Source organism: Mus caroli, chromosome 6 (assembly GCF_900094665.2).
Source record: "Mus caroli chromosome 6, CAROLI_EIJ_v1.1, whole genome shotgun sequence".
Taxonomy (NCBI): domain Eukaryota; kingdom Metazoa; phylum Chordata; class Mammalia; order Rodentia; family Muridae; genus Mus; species Mus caroli.
Window position 1 is genome coordinate 68,443,024 of NC_034575.1, and position 15,493 is coordinate 68,458,516.

Below are 15,493 nucleotides of genomic sequence, written 5' to 3' on the forward strand. Positions count from 1 at the left end.
AGAGAGAGAGAGAGAGAGAGAGAGAGAGAGAGAGAGAGAGAGAGAGAGAGGACAGAAAAAGATGATGGGATGAATATGAACAACTCTTGTGGTTCATTCACATGAAAACATAATAGTGAAGTCCCTCCTTTTGTAGAATGAACATATACTAACTTAGCCATGTAAAGGATCAGAAAATAATATATATGTTCACAGATTAGCAACATTAAAATGTTCTCTGAGGTTTCATTTATTTAAATTTTATATGAGTGGGTATTTTGCTTGTATTTATGTCTATGCACTACCTGCCTGCTTGGTACTCTGGAGTCCAGAAGATGGCATCAGAATCCCTGGTCCTGGAATGACAGATGGTTGTGAACCATCATGTGGGAGCTGAGAATTAAACCTGGGTCCTCTGGAAGAGCAACCAGTGCTCTGAGCTGCAGAGTCATCTCTCCAGCCCCCAACACACAATAGTTTCTGTTCATTGTTAGCAAGGAGTGGGGAGGTGGGGCGGGGGAGAAGGCATTCCGAGTACTAGTTATAGAAGTTCACAGTATATATAATGCATATGTGCAGGCTACCTGTATTCCAAATGAATCTAATGGTGATACTATGTCAAAGCCCTCGAAGAAAAGGAAGCATATCTTAACATTTCAGCACTTTCTACATTTTGAACAGCATTTAGTCAGGTAACAATGGAAATAATATCATACAGCAGGAAAATAATTAAATTATTATAATTTTCTTATAGACTCATATAGCTATAAATATTGACATTGATGAAAACTTATGTAGACAACTAAAGGAAACCCAGAACACACACACACACACTCACACAAACACATACATACATGCTGCACTCCTAAATAAACATAAAATATTTAATGGGCTAAAAATGAGAATTTGGGAGATAGGTAAGATTTAATATAGATTTTTCCCAGTTTAGAAACAAGACTTAAACATTTCAATTATATCAAATAATGAGAAAATTGTGAAAGTAGTCAAAGGCTAAGAGGTTTGACACACTGTATCTATACATTTTTTTCTCATTAACTTCTTGTCCTTTATTGACGCTACAATTTTGACAGCTTCCCAAAGCTCTGCTATGAATCTCTTTTCGTTTCTTGGATGCTCCTAATCTTTAATCAGTGTAGTCTGTCTGTGTTTAGTGCTATTGCCTAGAACTTCTAGCTGAGAGTGAAAGCAGGAGAGACTACCACATGTTCTCTCATTCCTCAGTTTTTAAAACAATTGATTTAAATTGACGGAATACTCAAACACAAACATCCTAGAGTACCAAACGGCAGCTTTTAACCAAATACTTCCTCCTTCTTTGAATTTCTGCTTCTCATTTTAGTGTTTTGTTTCCTTCTTCCCTGAAACTTATAATCCTTCATGCTAGTTGGACAGGCCTGTATTTTGGATGAGACTTCTGCATCAGTTATAATAACAGCTGAGGTGGGTCTCACCCTAAGGTCACTTCTTCCCACAGTGCGTAGAAGTTAGATCCAGTTCTTCCTCCCAGCTCTATGTGCCCAGAAATACTCAGACTCAAAATATACCTTGGCCATATTGCTAGGCTCTCTTCTGAGTAGATCATAAATTAAAATAACCCAATTATTTTAACCCATATTCTGCCATGTGGCTGGTTACCTGTGCTCAGTTACTATGAGGCAGTTTGGTCACATCTTCCCAGGTGAATCTCCCCTGCCTGGCTCTATCCCAGAATTCCTTCTGCCTCCAGAATGTCCCACAGTCTATCCTACTCTTTCCTATATGCTATAGGTTTTTTTTCTTAACTGACATGTGATGCATCTATACAATGCATAAGACATTCTCTATAACAGTGACTTAGATTTATCCTGTAAATTTAATGGAACATAGAGGGGCTGAAGACAATGTGGTCATCCCCTATGTGGGTCTTTCCAACTGAGCTTTTAAACAGAGTTGGGGCTTGTTGTCTTGGGCTTCTTTGGGGCTACTGCTTGTGCTGGGGAGATTCTTCTGACACTCCCTTTGTTGTGCTAGAGTACACAAATGTGAGAACAATTACCTCTTATCTATAGTGTCTTTATGATCAGGCACTGATAGACTTTCTAAATTAAAAGAGGCAAGTTTGCTAAAAGCAAGGAGAATTAGTTGTTGGAGTGGTAGGAGGAAAGGGCTGACTTGGTAGCAAATAAACAAATACTCTGAAAGCAAACAAAAGTAAACAAACCCTCCCTCTGCATGAGAACAAAATAACAGGGTATCCAACCAGTTCAGAATAAACCAATGGACCATTGACAAAACACAAGGAAGGCCAAAGCTCAGAAGGAATTCAGCATCCACCTGAAGATGCAGCACAGCCAGGCACAGAATGCTTCACGTTTGTACCTGGTGCCCACCCGGGTGAAAGTGTGAATTAAAATGGGCAAAGTGGATGGCAGGTGCCATAAGTATGCCAGTTTAGTTCCTTTGTGTTTTAAAAGAGATTAGGAAACAAAAATCAGTAAAGGCCAAGGGAGGAGTCAGAGGAATGGATGTGAACAACATATCACATTCATGAATGAAATTCTCCAACAATAACATTTTAAAAATAATAAAGAAAATTAGGAGTCTGATTTCCTCTCCACCCAGCCAGTGGCCATATTACAATTTATAGAAAGCTATGATACGAAAGCCAGAACATATGCAGACTTAACTGTAAGATATACTAACTGGTTCCTTCCCAGAGGGAATAGACAATGGACCCAGGTTGCCTCTGTTCCATTAGAGAATATTTATGTTTATCATTAAAGTTTCAGTAAAGAAAATAGGGTTTTTAAAGACTATCCCCGTGTTTATTTTTTAAAGGTAAGATGAGGCTGTAGAAGTGGCTTCCTGTTCTTCCTGGGACCCAAGTTCCCTTGCACAGTTCCTTGTCTATGAATCCATTTCTTTAATGTGTGCAGAATGCAAGTCTTTTGTTATCTCTTCTTTAAAAGTTAGTTTCAGCTGACTCGTGCAGGTCTGTTTAACCTTAATCTTACAAGCGAAACAAATGTTATAATCTGTTGAACCAATCCCTTCTTCTTCAGCTTCAGCATCTTTTCCCTAAGAAGGGGAAAGAAGGCGATAGTCAAATTTTCGAGTAGGTGTGTAGATTTGCAGTCTGTGAGGTGACTCCGGGACCCAAAGAGAAACCCATCCACAAATATCTGGGAAGTAGTTGTAAATATGCGTGACAGAGTTGAGATATATATTTCTGGGCTAGCTGACAGGTTTTGGGTGTAGGCAATAAATATCTTAAGAGTTACTTCTACAGTTCACTTAAGCTCCCTTATGCGCAATGGTGTCATCCAGACTGTAGAACCTCACCCAACCTTACTCTGCGCCTGCGCCGCGCGCGTGCGTACTAGCCCTGCTGCCGCCGCGCCCTTCTCTGGGCGTCTGATTCCCTTCCTCCCAGCCCCGCCCAGGCGGCTGCCCGTGACCTGCCTGGGCGCAGGGAACGGAAAGTCGGAAGGGGTAAGAGGAGTTCAGTTCATCATGGGACTCTTTGGAAAAACCCAGGAGAAGCCTCCCAAAGAGCTGGTAAGGGCCAGCGACCGGGGAAGCTCCGCACCGGGCAGCGGAGGTGGGAACAGCCAGATGCGCTCTCAGGCTGGCCCCTATTTCCGGGGCCTTCCACTCCGCCGAGGGGCCGAGGGAAGAGTTTAGGATTGGGCTGTGAGGAGAAGCGCGCCTTGGCCGCTAGGCGTCCGACCCGGGTGTGTAGGGCCTGGTTAGGAGCACCTCGGCCTCGCCCCCAGGCGCTGGAGGCGCCACGCCGCCGGGCCCCGAGGAAACACTCTCTCCCCTGCGCGCGGTGGTACGGGCCGCCCGGAACCTTTCTCCTGCGCAAGCCCCGCCCCCGCGCCGGCCTGCAGACCACCCGGAGGACCTGCCTTAGACCGGAAGGTTGTGTGTGTTGAACCGGGTCGGAGCCCCCAAAAAGTCCAGGCACCTGCCAGGCAGGTCCGTTTCTCGCTCTCCTCTGTGTGCAGGGAAGCCCAACTTGTGTTTACTCCAGAAGCTCAGTAGTTCTCTCAGGCCCTATCCATAAGGATGCTACCGAAAACAGTTCGGCTCTGAATCCTTAGATCTGCCTATAAATTGAGTTATTTTAGAAACCAAGTATCAGCCGCCTAAGTTTGAGTCCTACTTTTAGAGGTCTCGGCTCTCTGATCTCGAAAAACTTGTCCGAGACTTCTCCCATGTCAAGTAGGGAGAGTGCTACCGCAGTAATTGACCATTGAAGGATGTGAGGTTTGAGCTAGTAGTGGTAGTGAAGGTGCATTCTTTACACACCCAGCCTTATTACTGACCACCAGTAGTCGCACCAACAGTACCAGCTCCCAGCACATAGCACTTGTGGGGGTCCCATTCCAGACCTACTAAATCAGATTTAAATTATGACTATCCCGAGTGTTTAGAATGTGCCTTGACCTTTGAGAAGCACTGTTTCTACAGCACTCAAACTTGTCCTTCTAAACCTTTAGTTCAGTTATGGAAGTGTAGCTGTCAAGCCAGTCTCATTAACTCTGCCATTGTCCGGTGCGTGTTCTATTTTTTTTTTTTTTTTTTTAGGGAGGTACTTTACTAGAGGAGAAATTGACATTACATTCTTAGCAATGGCACTTATTATTTAAAATAATGGAAACGTTAAACGAGTAATGTACATACCAGGCATAAATTTAAATAGTCATAAGACTGTTTTCTTTAGACTATCTCAATTTATGGATGACAAAGCTAAATCCACAGTCTAGTAATGATTTACTTATCTTCCTTCAAGAAGAGTATACAAATACTACAAAATGGTCTACATAATGTTCTAAAGTGAAATTGTATGCTTGCCTCATTTAAGTTCCACATGTTCAGTATTATACCAGAGAGCAAAATGTAACAGGTGAATGAATGTTCTTAATAAGAAAAGGTTTTAAGAGATGCAGTGTGGCGTGCTGTTCAGCTGCTTGGTCGTTTTCAGGACATTCCTGAAAGCAAGAGTTCAAGGCCAGACTGGACAGTGGCTCAGAAAGCAAAGATTTCCCAGGAAAGTCTGGGTGTTGTAGAGTTTCTGAGACATTACCATGCATTCGTTTTAAAAATTTAATCCCCTCATTAAAAATAAAAGTAACATTGTAAAAGTAAAGACTTTAGAGTTGGCTGTTCATCATCCTGCAAGGTCTGTGTCTTGCCCTTAGCTTTTTCCAGTGTGTCATTTATGTGAAATGGAAGTTGGATGTAAACTTGATGAGATCCAAGTTAAACTAATTTAGCGAGAATGTCTGGGTGCGTGGTGGCGCACGCCTTTAATCCCAGCACGCAGGAGGCAGAGACAGGCAGATTTCTGAGTTTGAGGCCAGCCTGGTCTACAAAGTGAGTTCTAGGACAGCCAGGGCTATACAGAGAAACCCTGTCTCGAAAAAAAGAATGTCTCACAAGGAAGCTGTGAACTTCATACTATGTACATGTTAAAAAATAGTTCTGGGTGTGTACTGGCTAGTTTTGTGTCAACTTGACACAGGCTGGAGTTATCACAGAGAAAGGAACTTCAGTTGGGGAATGCCTCCACGAGATCCAGCTGCAAGGCATTTTCTCAATTAGTGATCAAGGGGGAAGGTCCCCTTGTGGGTGATGCCATCTCTGGGCTGGTAGTCTTGATTCTATAAGAGAGCAGGCTGAGCAAGCCAGGGGAAGCAAGCCAGTAAGTAGTAACATCCCACCATGGCCTCTGCATCAGCTCCTGCTTCCTGACCTGCTTTGAGTTCTAGTCCTGACTTCCTTTGGTGATGAACAGCAGTGTGGAAGTGTAAGCTGAATAAACCCTTTCTTCCCCAACTTGCTTCTTGGTCATGTTGTTTGTGCAGGAATAGAAACCCTGACTAAGACAGGGTGGAAATGAAAGAGATTACCAGTCCGTGTCTGGGCAAGGCAAACTTCTATTATGGATCAGGAAGGTGTGCTCAGAAGAGTCAACCCACAGAGACAGCAAGTGCACCTGGTTTTTATTCTTACTCAGGTGGTAACTGTGCCTTTTCCACACTGACTGGGGTCTGACCTCACAGTCTGATTCACTCAGCTTGCCTGAAAAGAATTGCCACACCAGAAACGAAAAAGGGTTCGGGTGTCACTGCTCCATCTAATTCCTGGAGAGCAGTGGGAGGCCTTTGTATAAACAAAGGTGTTGGGATGGGAGTTTGAAACATTTGTATAAAAAGTCTTGTAAGGTGGGGAAGACTAAAAGATTTGAATTCCTTCTAAACACAAATTTAATATTTCTTTAATATTATTACTAATAATATAAGTAATAAATTATAATAAAATTATAACTAATAAAGTAAGACTATTTCTAGCATATTATGTCAGGCATATGATAAGTAGTTTCATTTTGTTTGTTTGTAGAGGGGTTCTTTTTTTTATGGTGAAAAAAAAAGTGTATATTGAGAATTAGCCATCTGGACTCAGTTTAGATGATCCCAATCTTGTTGGCAACATCTAGGGCATCATAATCAGGAGCCAAGCGAACATACGCCTTCTTCTCTTCATCGGGCCTTATTAGGGTATTGACTTTGGCCACATCAATGTCATAGAGTTTCTTGACATCCTTTTTGATCTGATGCTTGTTGGCCTTGACATCCACAATGAACACAAGAGTGCTGTTGTCCTCTATTTTCTTCATGGCTGACTCAGTGGTCAGTGGGAATATGATGATAGCATAGTGGTCAAGCTTGTTTCTCCTGGGTGCACTCTTCCGAGGACATTTTGGCTGCCTCCGGAGCCGCAGGGTCTTAGGCCCCCGGAAGGTGGTGACGTTCGGATCGCCTTTTTGTGGCTGTGGACGCTTTTCAGCACCGCCTTCTTAGCTTTCAAGGCTTTGGCTTCGGCTTTGGGAGGGGCAGGAGCTTCCTTCTTCGCTTTTGGCGCCATCTTGGCGAAAAGTGTAGAGAGGTTCTTGTTCTGTGTGCTGTATGGTTTCTGTCAGCTCCACACAAACCTAGACATATCTGGGTGGCGGGAATCGAAATTTGGGAATTGCCTTAGGCAAGTCTGTGGGGTATTGTAATGATGGATGTGGGAGGGCCTGGCTGCCTGGGCTATGCCACCCCTGGACAAGTGGTCCTGAGTGGTCCTCAGTGGTCTCTTTTGCAGTTCCCACCTCTAGGTCTCTTGACTTCTCCTGATGCACTACAACTGCAAGCTGAAACGTACCCTTTTCTTCCCCAACTTGCTTTTGGTCATGATGTTTATCACAGCAATAGAAACCAAGCTAAGACATCATGTATCCCAGGCTGGCTTGGAATTGTTGATTCTTCTAAGAGCTGATATTACCCGTGTGTACCACCGGTGATATTTGGCTGCTTGTCTCATTAAGAATGTTACTAGTAACTTTGGTCACCTGCTTCCAGGTCATGTCAGCCAGGTATCTATGATGTATTTTTTCTTTTGCTGCTATTCAATAAAATAGCACGGGGCGGGGGGCATGGACTTGGATTGAGCATCTAAATTTAGGACCCAATAGCGTCTACCAAACCAATATGATTTAATCACAGTTTGATTAATTGTAAGGGATCCTGCAACCAAATAACTAGCAAAGTGGTAGCCAGTTGACTTGTTAAGAAGCTCCAGTACCTGCCTTGCTCTCTGGCTCTCCTCCGTTTTCTGTAAACGCCATCCGATCATATTGCCTAGATTTCTCAGAATTTGCTCTCGTTCTGGGAGTTGCCTGATTTGTGACTAGGTTTTGTTTTGCTTTACTTTAATAAACTCACTGAATATGATTGGTTGAAGGAATTTTTCTCTTAGCAATAGAGAAACTGAAACATGAGGGTGCTACCTTGGTGCTTCATGGATTGGCTCTGCAGTTTCTCATTAACCCTTTTTCTTACATTCCTTAGCATCTGTTTGTACCCCTTTCTGAATTGAATGGTCTTTTAATGGTTTTCTGATTGGTAATTTCCAATGTCATCATTCCTTTCTTACTTGTTAGCTGACAGTCTTCAGTAAAGACCTTCTTGTTAGTTAGGCATGCTTGGTTACCTGAACATACACTTTGTGCTGAAAAGGCAAGAGCAGTAACTGCCCAATTGCTCTCTCTCTAATCACTAATGTTAGAATAAGGGGTTGACAGAATGTTTTCCAGAGATATGAAATGCTTTTTCTATTGAGTGTCATTTTAGTCTTGTAGATTTTAATGTTTTATATGTCATAGTCACTTTTCACCATTATTTTATGTGATGTTGAAATACAAGTTTGGTCAGTGGTGCTAAAGAGTCTGTCACTTTTAAACATAATCTTAATGGTCTCTGAGTGCTTCCTTGCTTTCTAGTGCAATTTCTTTGGTGTGATTTGTAAGCTCCCATCTTGGAACCCAAAATCCACTATTTCTCATATAATGGCAGTGCTGCCTAGAACCCAGAGTTTGGGTGCATATATGTTTCTTGCTACTGGAACGTGTTCAATTCTAGGTCTTTTTAATCAAACATGAGTAGGGTGTATTTTAGTTAAAAAACTGCAATGGCAATTATAAATTGTATCAAACCAACCCTTTGCCAAAACTAGGATAAGTAAACAGAAAGTCCAACTAGTGAAAGCACTGAGAGCAGTGGGTATCATCACAGTCAGGGTCCTGAAAGAGCTGGGTGCTCAGTCACAGGCGCTCACGAATGCTCTGATCACCTGAGCACATCTGTTGACAGACCCTGCGGCTAAAAGATTGAATTTTGTGATGTACCAAGGGCAAAGGATTCTGGCACATAACTCTGAAAATAGACCTCAGGCGTGACTGGAAACAGACTGGCATTCACAAATACTGATGCTGGTTGCAGGCAATCACTGTCCTTGGCAGATTACTGAGAACCAGTTGCCAGCCCACTAAAGTTAGATGTTTGCTAAAGACATGTAAGGTTTCTCTGGAAGAAGATGAAGTTATGTTCAAAGACTAACATTATCCTGAAAATTCTCATATATAATGTTTGGAATTGATTTTTTTAAAAGAAGACATTTATGTATGAGAGGCCTTCATATATCCTGGATGCAAATTCTTTATAAATTTTATTGGGGACTTGTTCAGCACACATCTCTAAATGGGATATCTAAATTAAACTCCTCACCTCAAGCTCAGGGAACCCTATGGATTGAGGACACCAGGAGAACAAGGCCCTCTAAATTAACTGAGCCAAGCTCATATGAACCCACAGAGACTGAAGTAGCAAGCACAGGGCCTAACTGGGCCTTCCCCAGGTCCTCTGTGTATGTGTTCTAGCTTTCCGTTTAGTATTTTTATGGAACTCCTGAGTGTGTGAACAAGTGAACTGATTCTTGTGCCTTCTCTTGGGGCCCCTTTCCTTCAGTTGGTTTGCCTTGGCTAATTTCAATATGATGGCTTTGTTTTATCTTACTATATATTATTTTGTTATATTTTGATAGCTCTTGGATAGCCTGTTCTTTTCTAATGAGAGGAGGTGGGGAGGAACTGGGAGGAGGGAGGGGAAACTGTAGTTAGTATATAGTGTATGAGAAAAAAATCTTATTTTTAGTAAAGTAAGTAAAATTATATTGAAACTATGTTTATGTGTTATATATTATATAATAATATATTTATTACACACAGATATATAGTACTTTGATGGGTTCCCAGCTCTCTCACATGAGAGTTACAACCATCACTAACTCTGTATCCAGGGCATCTGATGTCCTCTTCTGAACTCTGGGCACCAGGCATATATGTAGTACAAGACATGTAGGCAAAACACTCATATACATAAACACATCTAAATTTTTTTCAAAAACTAAATAAATGTTTTTATTATTGTTATTGGTATGGTTATAAATATCTTCTTCGCATTTGTGATATTTTTCTTTAATTACAGTCTTGTGCAAAATAAGAATTCCTACTTTTAATTTAAATAAAAATGTCAGCCCTTTCCTTTCTGGTTATTGCTTGTGTCTTTTAAAACTTAATTTTAAAGATTTATTTTTTATTTACTTATTTTTTAGGGAAATATTAATCAATTTTATGTAATATTCTTTTATTTATTTATTTATATTAGATATTTTCTTTATATACATTTCAAATGCTATCCCGAAAGTTCCCTATACCCTCCCTCCGCCCTGCTCCCCTACCCACTCACTCCTGCTTTAAAGATTTATTTTTAAGTTAAGTGTGGGTATCTGGGAGTGGGTGAACACATGTAAGTCAGAGGCCTAGCACATTGGATCTCCTAGAGCTGGAGTTTCACGGGTGCTGGGAATCCCAGGGCCTCGGTAAGAGTGCACGTATCCTAGCTTGCTGGGCCAGCTCTCCAGCCCATTTCTTAGCTTTGTTTGCTTGTTTTGTTTTCTGTGTTTTGCTTTTTTGTGTTTTGTTTTGTTTTGTTTTAAGAAATCCTCTAACTCGACAGCATCTCTTCCTAGATCGAGGGCTTGGAGAGAGAGCTTTATGTTGTATGCTTAGGCAAGCCTTCTTTCACTGAGCCACGTCTCTAGTTTTCCAGTTAACTCTGGTGTAATGACTTTTATTTCATAATTGTGTTTTGAATCCACCAGGAATTAGCTTCAGGGATTGGTGGAACCAGGATTTGGACAATTGGTTTCTGTGCATTGTTTGTCTCAGCACTGGTTGTAGGTGATGCCTTCTTGCTCTTTTCAGTTTCCTTCATCTAGTTGTGCCTGGCATATAATAGCCTCAGTGAGTGAATTTGAATAAAGCACTTATCTTGATAGTCTCAACCTTTCTGTAGGTTTTTTTTTATGGTCTTCACAACATAGTCTAACTTACAAATTGATTTTTAAAACCTTGTTACTGCATTCCTACTTATTTAAATACCTTTTTTGTGTTAGTAAAGTACTGTTAAAACTAACTAAATATTTGTTTAAATTTCTTTTTATCTATTTTGAATCTTCTTTAAGGTATCTTTGTACTTATGGAACCTCTTTGATACATTTTGTTGAGCTGCTGGTCTCAGACTGTGTTTCTGAACTCTTAAAGAATATTAGAGACATATGGAAGCATGTAAAACGCTAAGTGTCATCTGGGCTGCCCCAGTCTAGTGAAACTGGCATTTTAAAAATATTAACAATAGCCAAAAGTTATAGCAAACTCGATTGGTCATCAACAGGTGAAGAGAGAAATGTTTGTGGTGTATACATATAATGGGATTAAAGGTGAAACATAAAAAAAAGATGATTTTCATGCCACAGCAAGCATGAACCTTGAAAAATGCTATGAAAGAATTTAGAACCAAAGGGCACATACTGTATGAATGTTTTTATATGATATAATCAGAACAACCAGTTCTATAAAGATAGAAAATAAAATACTAGTTGCCAAGGAGTTGGTAGATGGGAAGATAAGGGATTCTTTAAGGTGTGTACTATATTCCATGGTGATGAAAAGATTTTAAGGGTTGATAGCAAGTTATACTAAGTTTCACCATCAATTATATACTTTAACACGATTAGTTGCATATTATATAAATTTAACTTAAAATGTAAAAAACCTAGCCTGATTAATTATTTAAAAATTGTATTTCCTCGTAGTTTTATTTATGCTTTAAGTTTTTGTGTGTGTGTAGATGACACTCCTGTGCGTATGCCAGAAGAGGACGTAGAGCGTCACTTTCTGCCTTGTTCCCTAAAAGCTCATTAAACTCGAAGCTCACCATTTTGGCAGGGTTGGCTTGGCCAGTGAACTCCAGGGATTCACTTGTTTCTGTCTCCCAGTTTTGGGGCTATAAGTCATGGCTGGCTTTTAAGTGTTGAAACATTTCTTTCAGTGGTATCATTGTTTTTATAAATATTTTACAGATTTTGGTAAGTAATTGTTAAATGTTAAACTTGAAATTTAATAGAAACACATCTACTGATAGGAATTTTTAAATGCAGTTTAATTCATGTACTTGTGTGTGAATGTTACAGGGTTCTGAGTTCTGTTCCTTTCCAATTAATATAGAATTTTTGGTTTGATGTAAGTACTGAAAGCCCTTTCAGTAAGGAGCTGGTGATAGAATGGCACTGAAGTAGTAGCAGTGTCACTCAGTTCTTCCGAGTCATGTGCCAAAACGCATACAGTAATTTAATATAACTTTTACTTTTAATGATACAGCAGCTGACACTTCAGATTTTTCTTCAGTATTTTTGAAAAAGGAAGAGAATTGGAAAGCAGTTCACTGGTGTGAGAATGTGCTAGCTATTAGAGTCCCTACACCAGTATCTCCACTTGGCTACATTTAGTGCCTCAGAGTTAACCTGACAGGAAGAAAAATAACATAAAAAGATAAGTTCCTAGTATACAGGCAGAGTAGTTTTTAAAATAATTATGTGTAAAAGATGAAAATCTTCTGATGCCGTAAGACTGTCCTTGCCCAGGTACCATGTACAAAATACTAGTGTGCCTGCAGGGTCTTTCTAAAGTGCTCTTCTTCCCTGCCAGGCTGTAAACAGTTTGGAGTGCCTGTTTACCGTGAATGAAGAGTTAGTTAAAAAAGAAAGGGAAAGGAAAGGAAAGGGAAGAAAGAAATGGCCCTAAAGATTTTTCTACAGAATTAAAAAAAAAAATGTGTCTAAACTCAATGTAGAATTAATATCGAATTTTTAAGAATGTACAAAATTGACTAGGAATGTTTGCTTCTCTGATAATTCCCTATTTAAAATTTTCCCCAGGTTAATGAATGGTCACTGAAGATCAGAAAGGAAATGAGAGTTGTTGACAGGCAAATAAGAGGTAAATTACTATTTTATGTTTTCTATTCTATACTCTTTTTTAAAAAAAAAGATTTATTTATATATTTATTTTATGTATGTGAGTACATAGATACATCTGTAGCTGTACAGATGGTTGTGAGCCTTCATGTGATTGTTGGGAATTATTTTTTTTTTTTTTAGGACCTCTACTCGCTCTGGTCAACCCTGCTCACTCTGCTAGCTCAGTGCCTGCTTGCTCCGGCCCAAAGATTTATTTATTATTTTACATAAGTACATTGTAGTTGTCTTCAGACGCACCAGAAGAGGGTGTCAGATCTCATTACGGATGGTTGTGAGCCACCATGTGATTGCTGGAATTTGAACTCAGGACCTTCAGAAAGAGCAGTTGGTGCTCTAAACCACTGGGCCATCTCACCACCCCAATTCTATACACTTTTAAAAAAAAGATTTATTTATTTATTTTATGTATATGAGTACACTGTAGCTGTATAGATGGTTGTAAGCCATCATGTGGTTGCTGGGAATTGAACACAGGACCTCTGTTTGCTCCAGCCCCCCTTGCTCCAGCCCAAAGATTTACTTATTGTTATATATAAGAACACTGTAGCTGTGTTCAGACACATCAGAAGAGGGCATCAGATCTCATTATGGATGGTTGTAAGCCACCATGTGGTTGCTGGGATTTGAACTCCGTCAGCATATGAAGTGGTTACATTGATAGCAGAGGGTAATTTTTTTTTAATATCATGTCTTCCTTCCTGATTCATTACCTTTTGGGTATTTATGTGCCCGTGGGTATGGCATGTGCCAATATGAGTAAGTGTGCTTGCTTTGTTAACCATCTCAACTGCACAGAAATGTTTTTAAACTACTGCTGGCATGCATTAAAACAACACTGTCTGCCTTCCATAGCGTTAGGAAGAAGGACGGGGTGCACAGACTATTAGGTTTGGATTTTACCAGCACATTTTGAGAACTGGGGAAAATGTGGCCACATATTTACTTTTACTGATGGGAAGCTGAGGCCTCCAGCCAGCTCTGTTGGGACTGCAGTGGCTGGGGATGTTGCTGAGGTGGCAGAGTACCTGCCTGACATAGAATCCTGAGTTTGAGACCTTCCATATATAAACCAGATGTGGACCCCCTTGACTATAATCCTAGCATTTGGGAAGTAGAGGCAAGAAGATCAATTCATGATCTCCTAACAGGTATATTTCAATACTGGGAAGCAGCAAGTTCAAGGCTAGCCTCAAACACGTGCGGCCCTATCTCAGACAACAAAATGGGGATTGGGAGAACTCCAGAGGGTTGTCATCCTAGCTACAGATTTCCTTCCCACCCCACAGTGGCCTGCATAGCACTTTCCAGCACTGTGAAACTAGCCAGTAGGAAGGAAGTTTTCAGGTCAGTTCTAGCTTGATTCTTCTGTCTCGTAGCCAAAATATGTCCTGCCTCAGCAGTATGGTCTTACCATGTATTTCTGGTGGGCAGCCAAAAGGTAATGACAATGGCCTGTGTTATTATAGTGCTTCTGGGGTCTCCCCGTTATCACAAGTAAGCCTTGGCACTGAGATTTTTATTTAATAATAATCCCATGTCTTCTTGGAGACTTATTGTTGATCATGCATTTATATTTCTTAGAAATTAACTTTTAATTAACTTAGAAAGTAGTGAGTTTCCCTAAGGGTTTTTAGAGCTTTAGTTTTGGCTAATCACCTGCACTCTACTTCACTGATCTGCCCTATCCTTTCTTAAACCTTTAACATCCGATATTCCCTTGCCTCTACTATTATACTATAAGATTCTACTATTCTCTTCTTTAAAGGAATTTTAAAAAACACCTTTGTGAACAGAAAAGATTGCTATCAGAAAAGTGTCCCAGGATTATAGTATCACAACTTTAAAAAAGAATTAGAGATGAGAATTCTATTGTCAGCTGTGTTAATTTTGGTCTTAATACTTCTACTTCAATTGTAAATGAAAGTTTGAATGCGTCAACTATGAAACAACTGCTTTTCACACTGGACAATGACTGTGAATAATAACAAAAGAAACAGAAAGAGAACCCTCATAGTCTGTCTTTTTGTTAGAGATACTTTTCTTGAAAGTGGCGCATGGGAGGGGATCCCGAAGAACATGGTTGTCTCATTGAATTGAGGATTTGGAGGTCAGGGTAAGGGAGGCTAACATTTGTGTCCTGAGTAATAGAGAAGAGGAACATAGCCAGGGGAAGACCTCGAGATCTCCACAGGGTCTGAGGCTGCAGCTGAACACACAGTGGCTCTTACAGAGACTGACAGGATACTTACTGGGACAAAACAACTGCCAGGAAGTTTTAAGCTGAACCGTTTCCAGTTTCCAACAGAGGGTTGGAAGATGGTTTAGTTTTTCAAACACAGTAAAGAGATTTTGTTAAAATCTGAGACATTCAATACAGACTGGAAAAGGTTTACATTTAGTATTAAGGTAAGAATAAAGGCATATTTATGAGGAAAGCGCATGAACAGGTCTTGAAGTTGATCTGCAAGTGACTTAGCTGCCAGTCAAAATAAAACTTAATGCTCTTTAAAGGACTACAAAATTTTGACACCTAACAGTGAGTCATTCTCAGTGCCACGTAAAAAGGCCACTGCAGGGATGTAGAAAAATGACCCACACAGACAAAATAAATAAATCGGACAATAGAAATAGACCAAAAAAAAAAAAAAAAACAATTAATCTAAAAGGGATAAGAAATATGAGGGTTTTTTCTCAGTCCTACTTTTTTTTTTTTTTCTCGAGACAGGGTTTCTCTGTGTAGCCCTGT

The 15,493-nt window shown here is 40.3% G+C and overlaps 1 protein-coding gene across 1 annotated transcript in view; it reads left to right on the top strand.

The window, feature by feature from the left end:
• Positions 1–3,376: 3,376 nt before the first annotated feature.
• Positions 3,377–15,493, top strand: part of Chmp3 (charged multivesicular body protein 3) — a 35,129-nt gene continuing 23,012 nt past the window's right edge. Inside the window, exons 1-2 of the mRNA XM_029478214.1 lie at positions 3,377–3,537; positions 12,646–12,706. Of these exons, the coding sequence (XP_029334074.1) occupies positions 3,493–3,537; positions 12,646–12,706 (106 nt within the window). The 5' untranslated portion in view covers positions 3,377–3,492. The remainder of the gene's footprint in view (positions 3,538–12,645; positions 12,707–15,493) is intronic.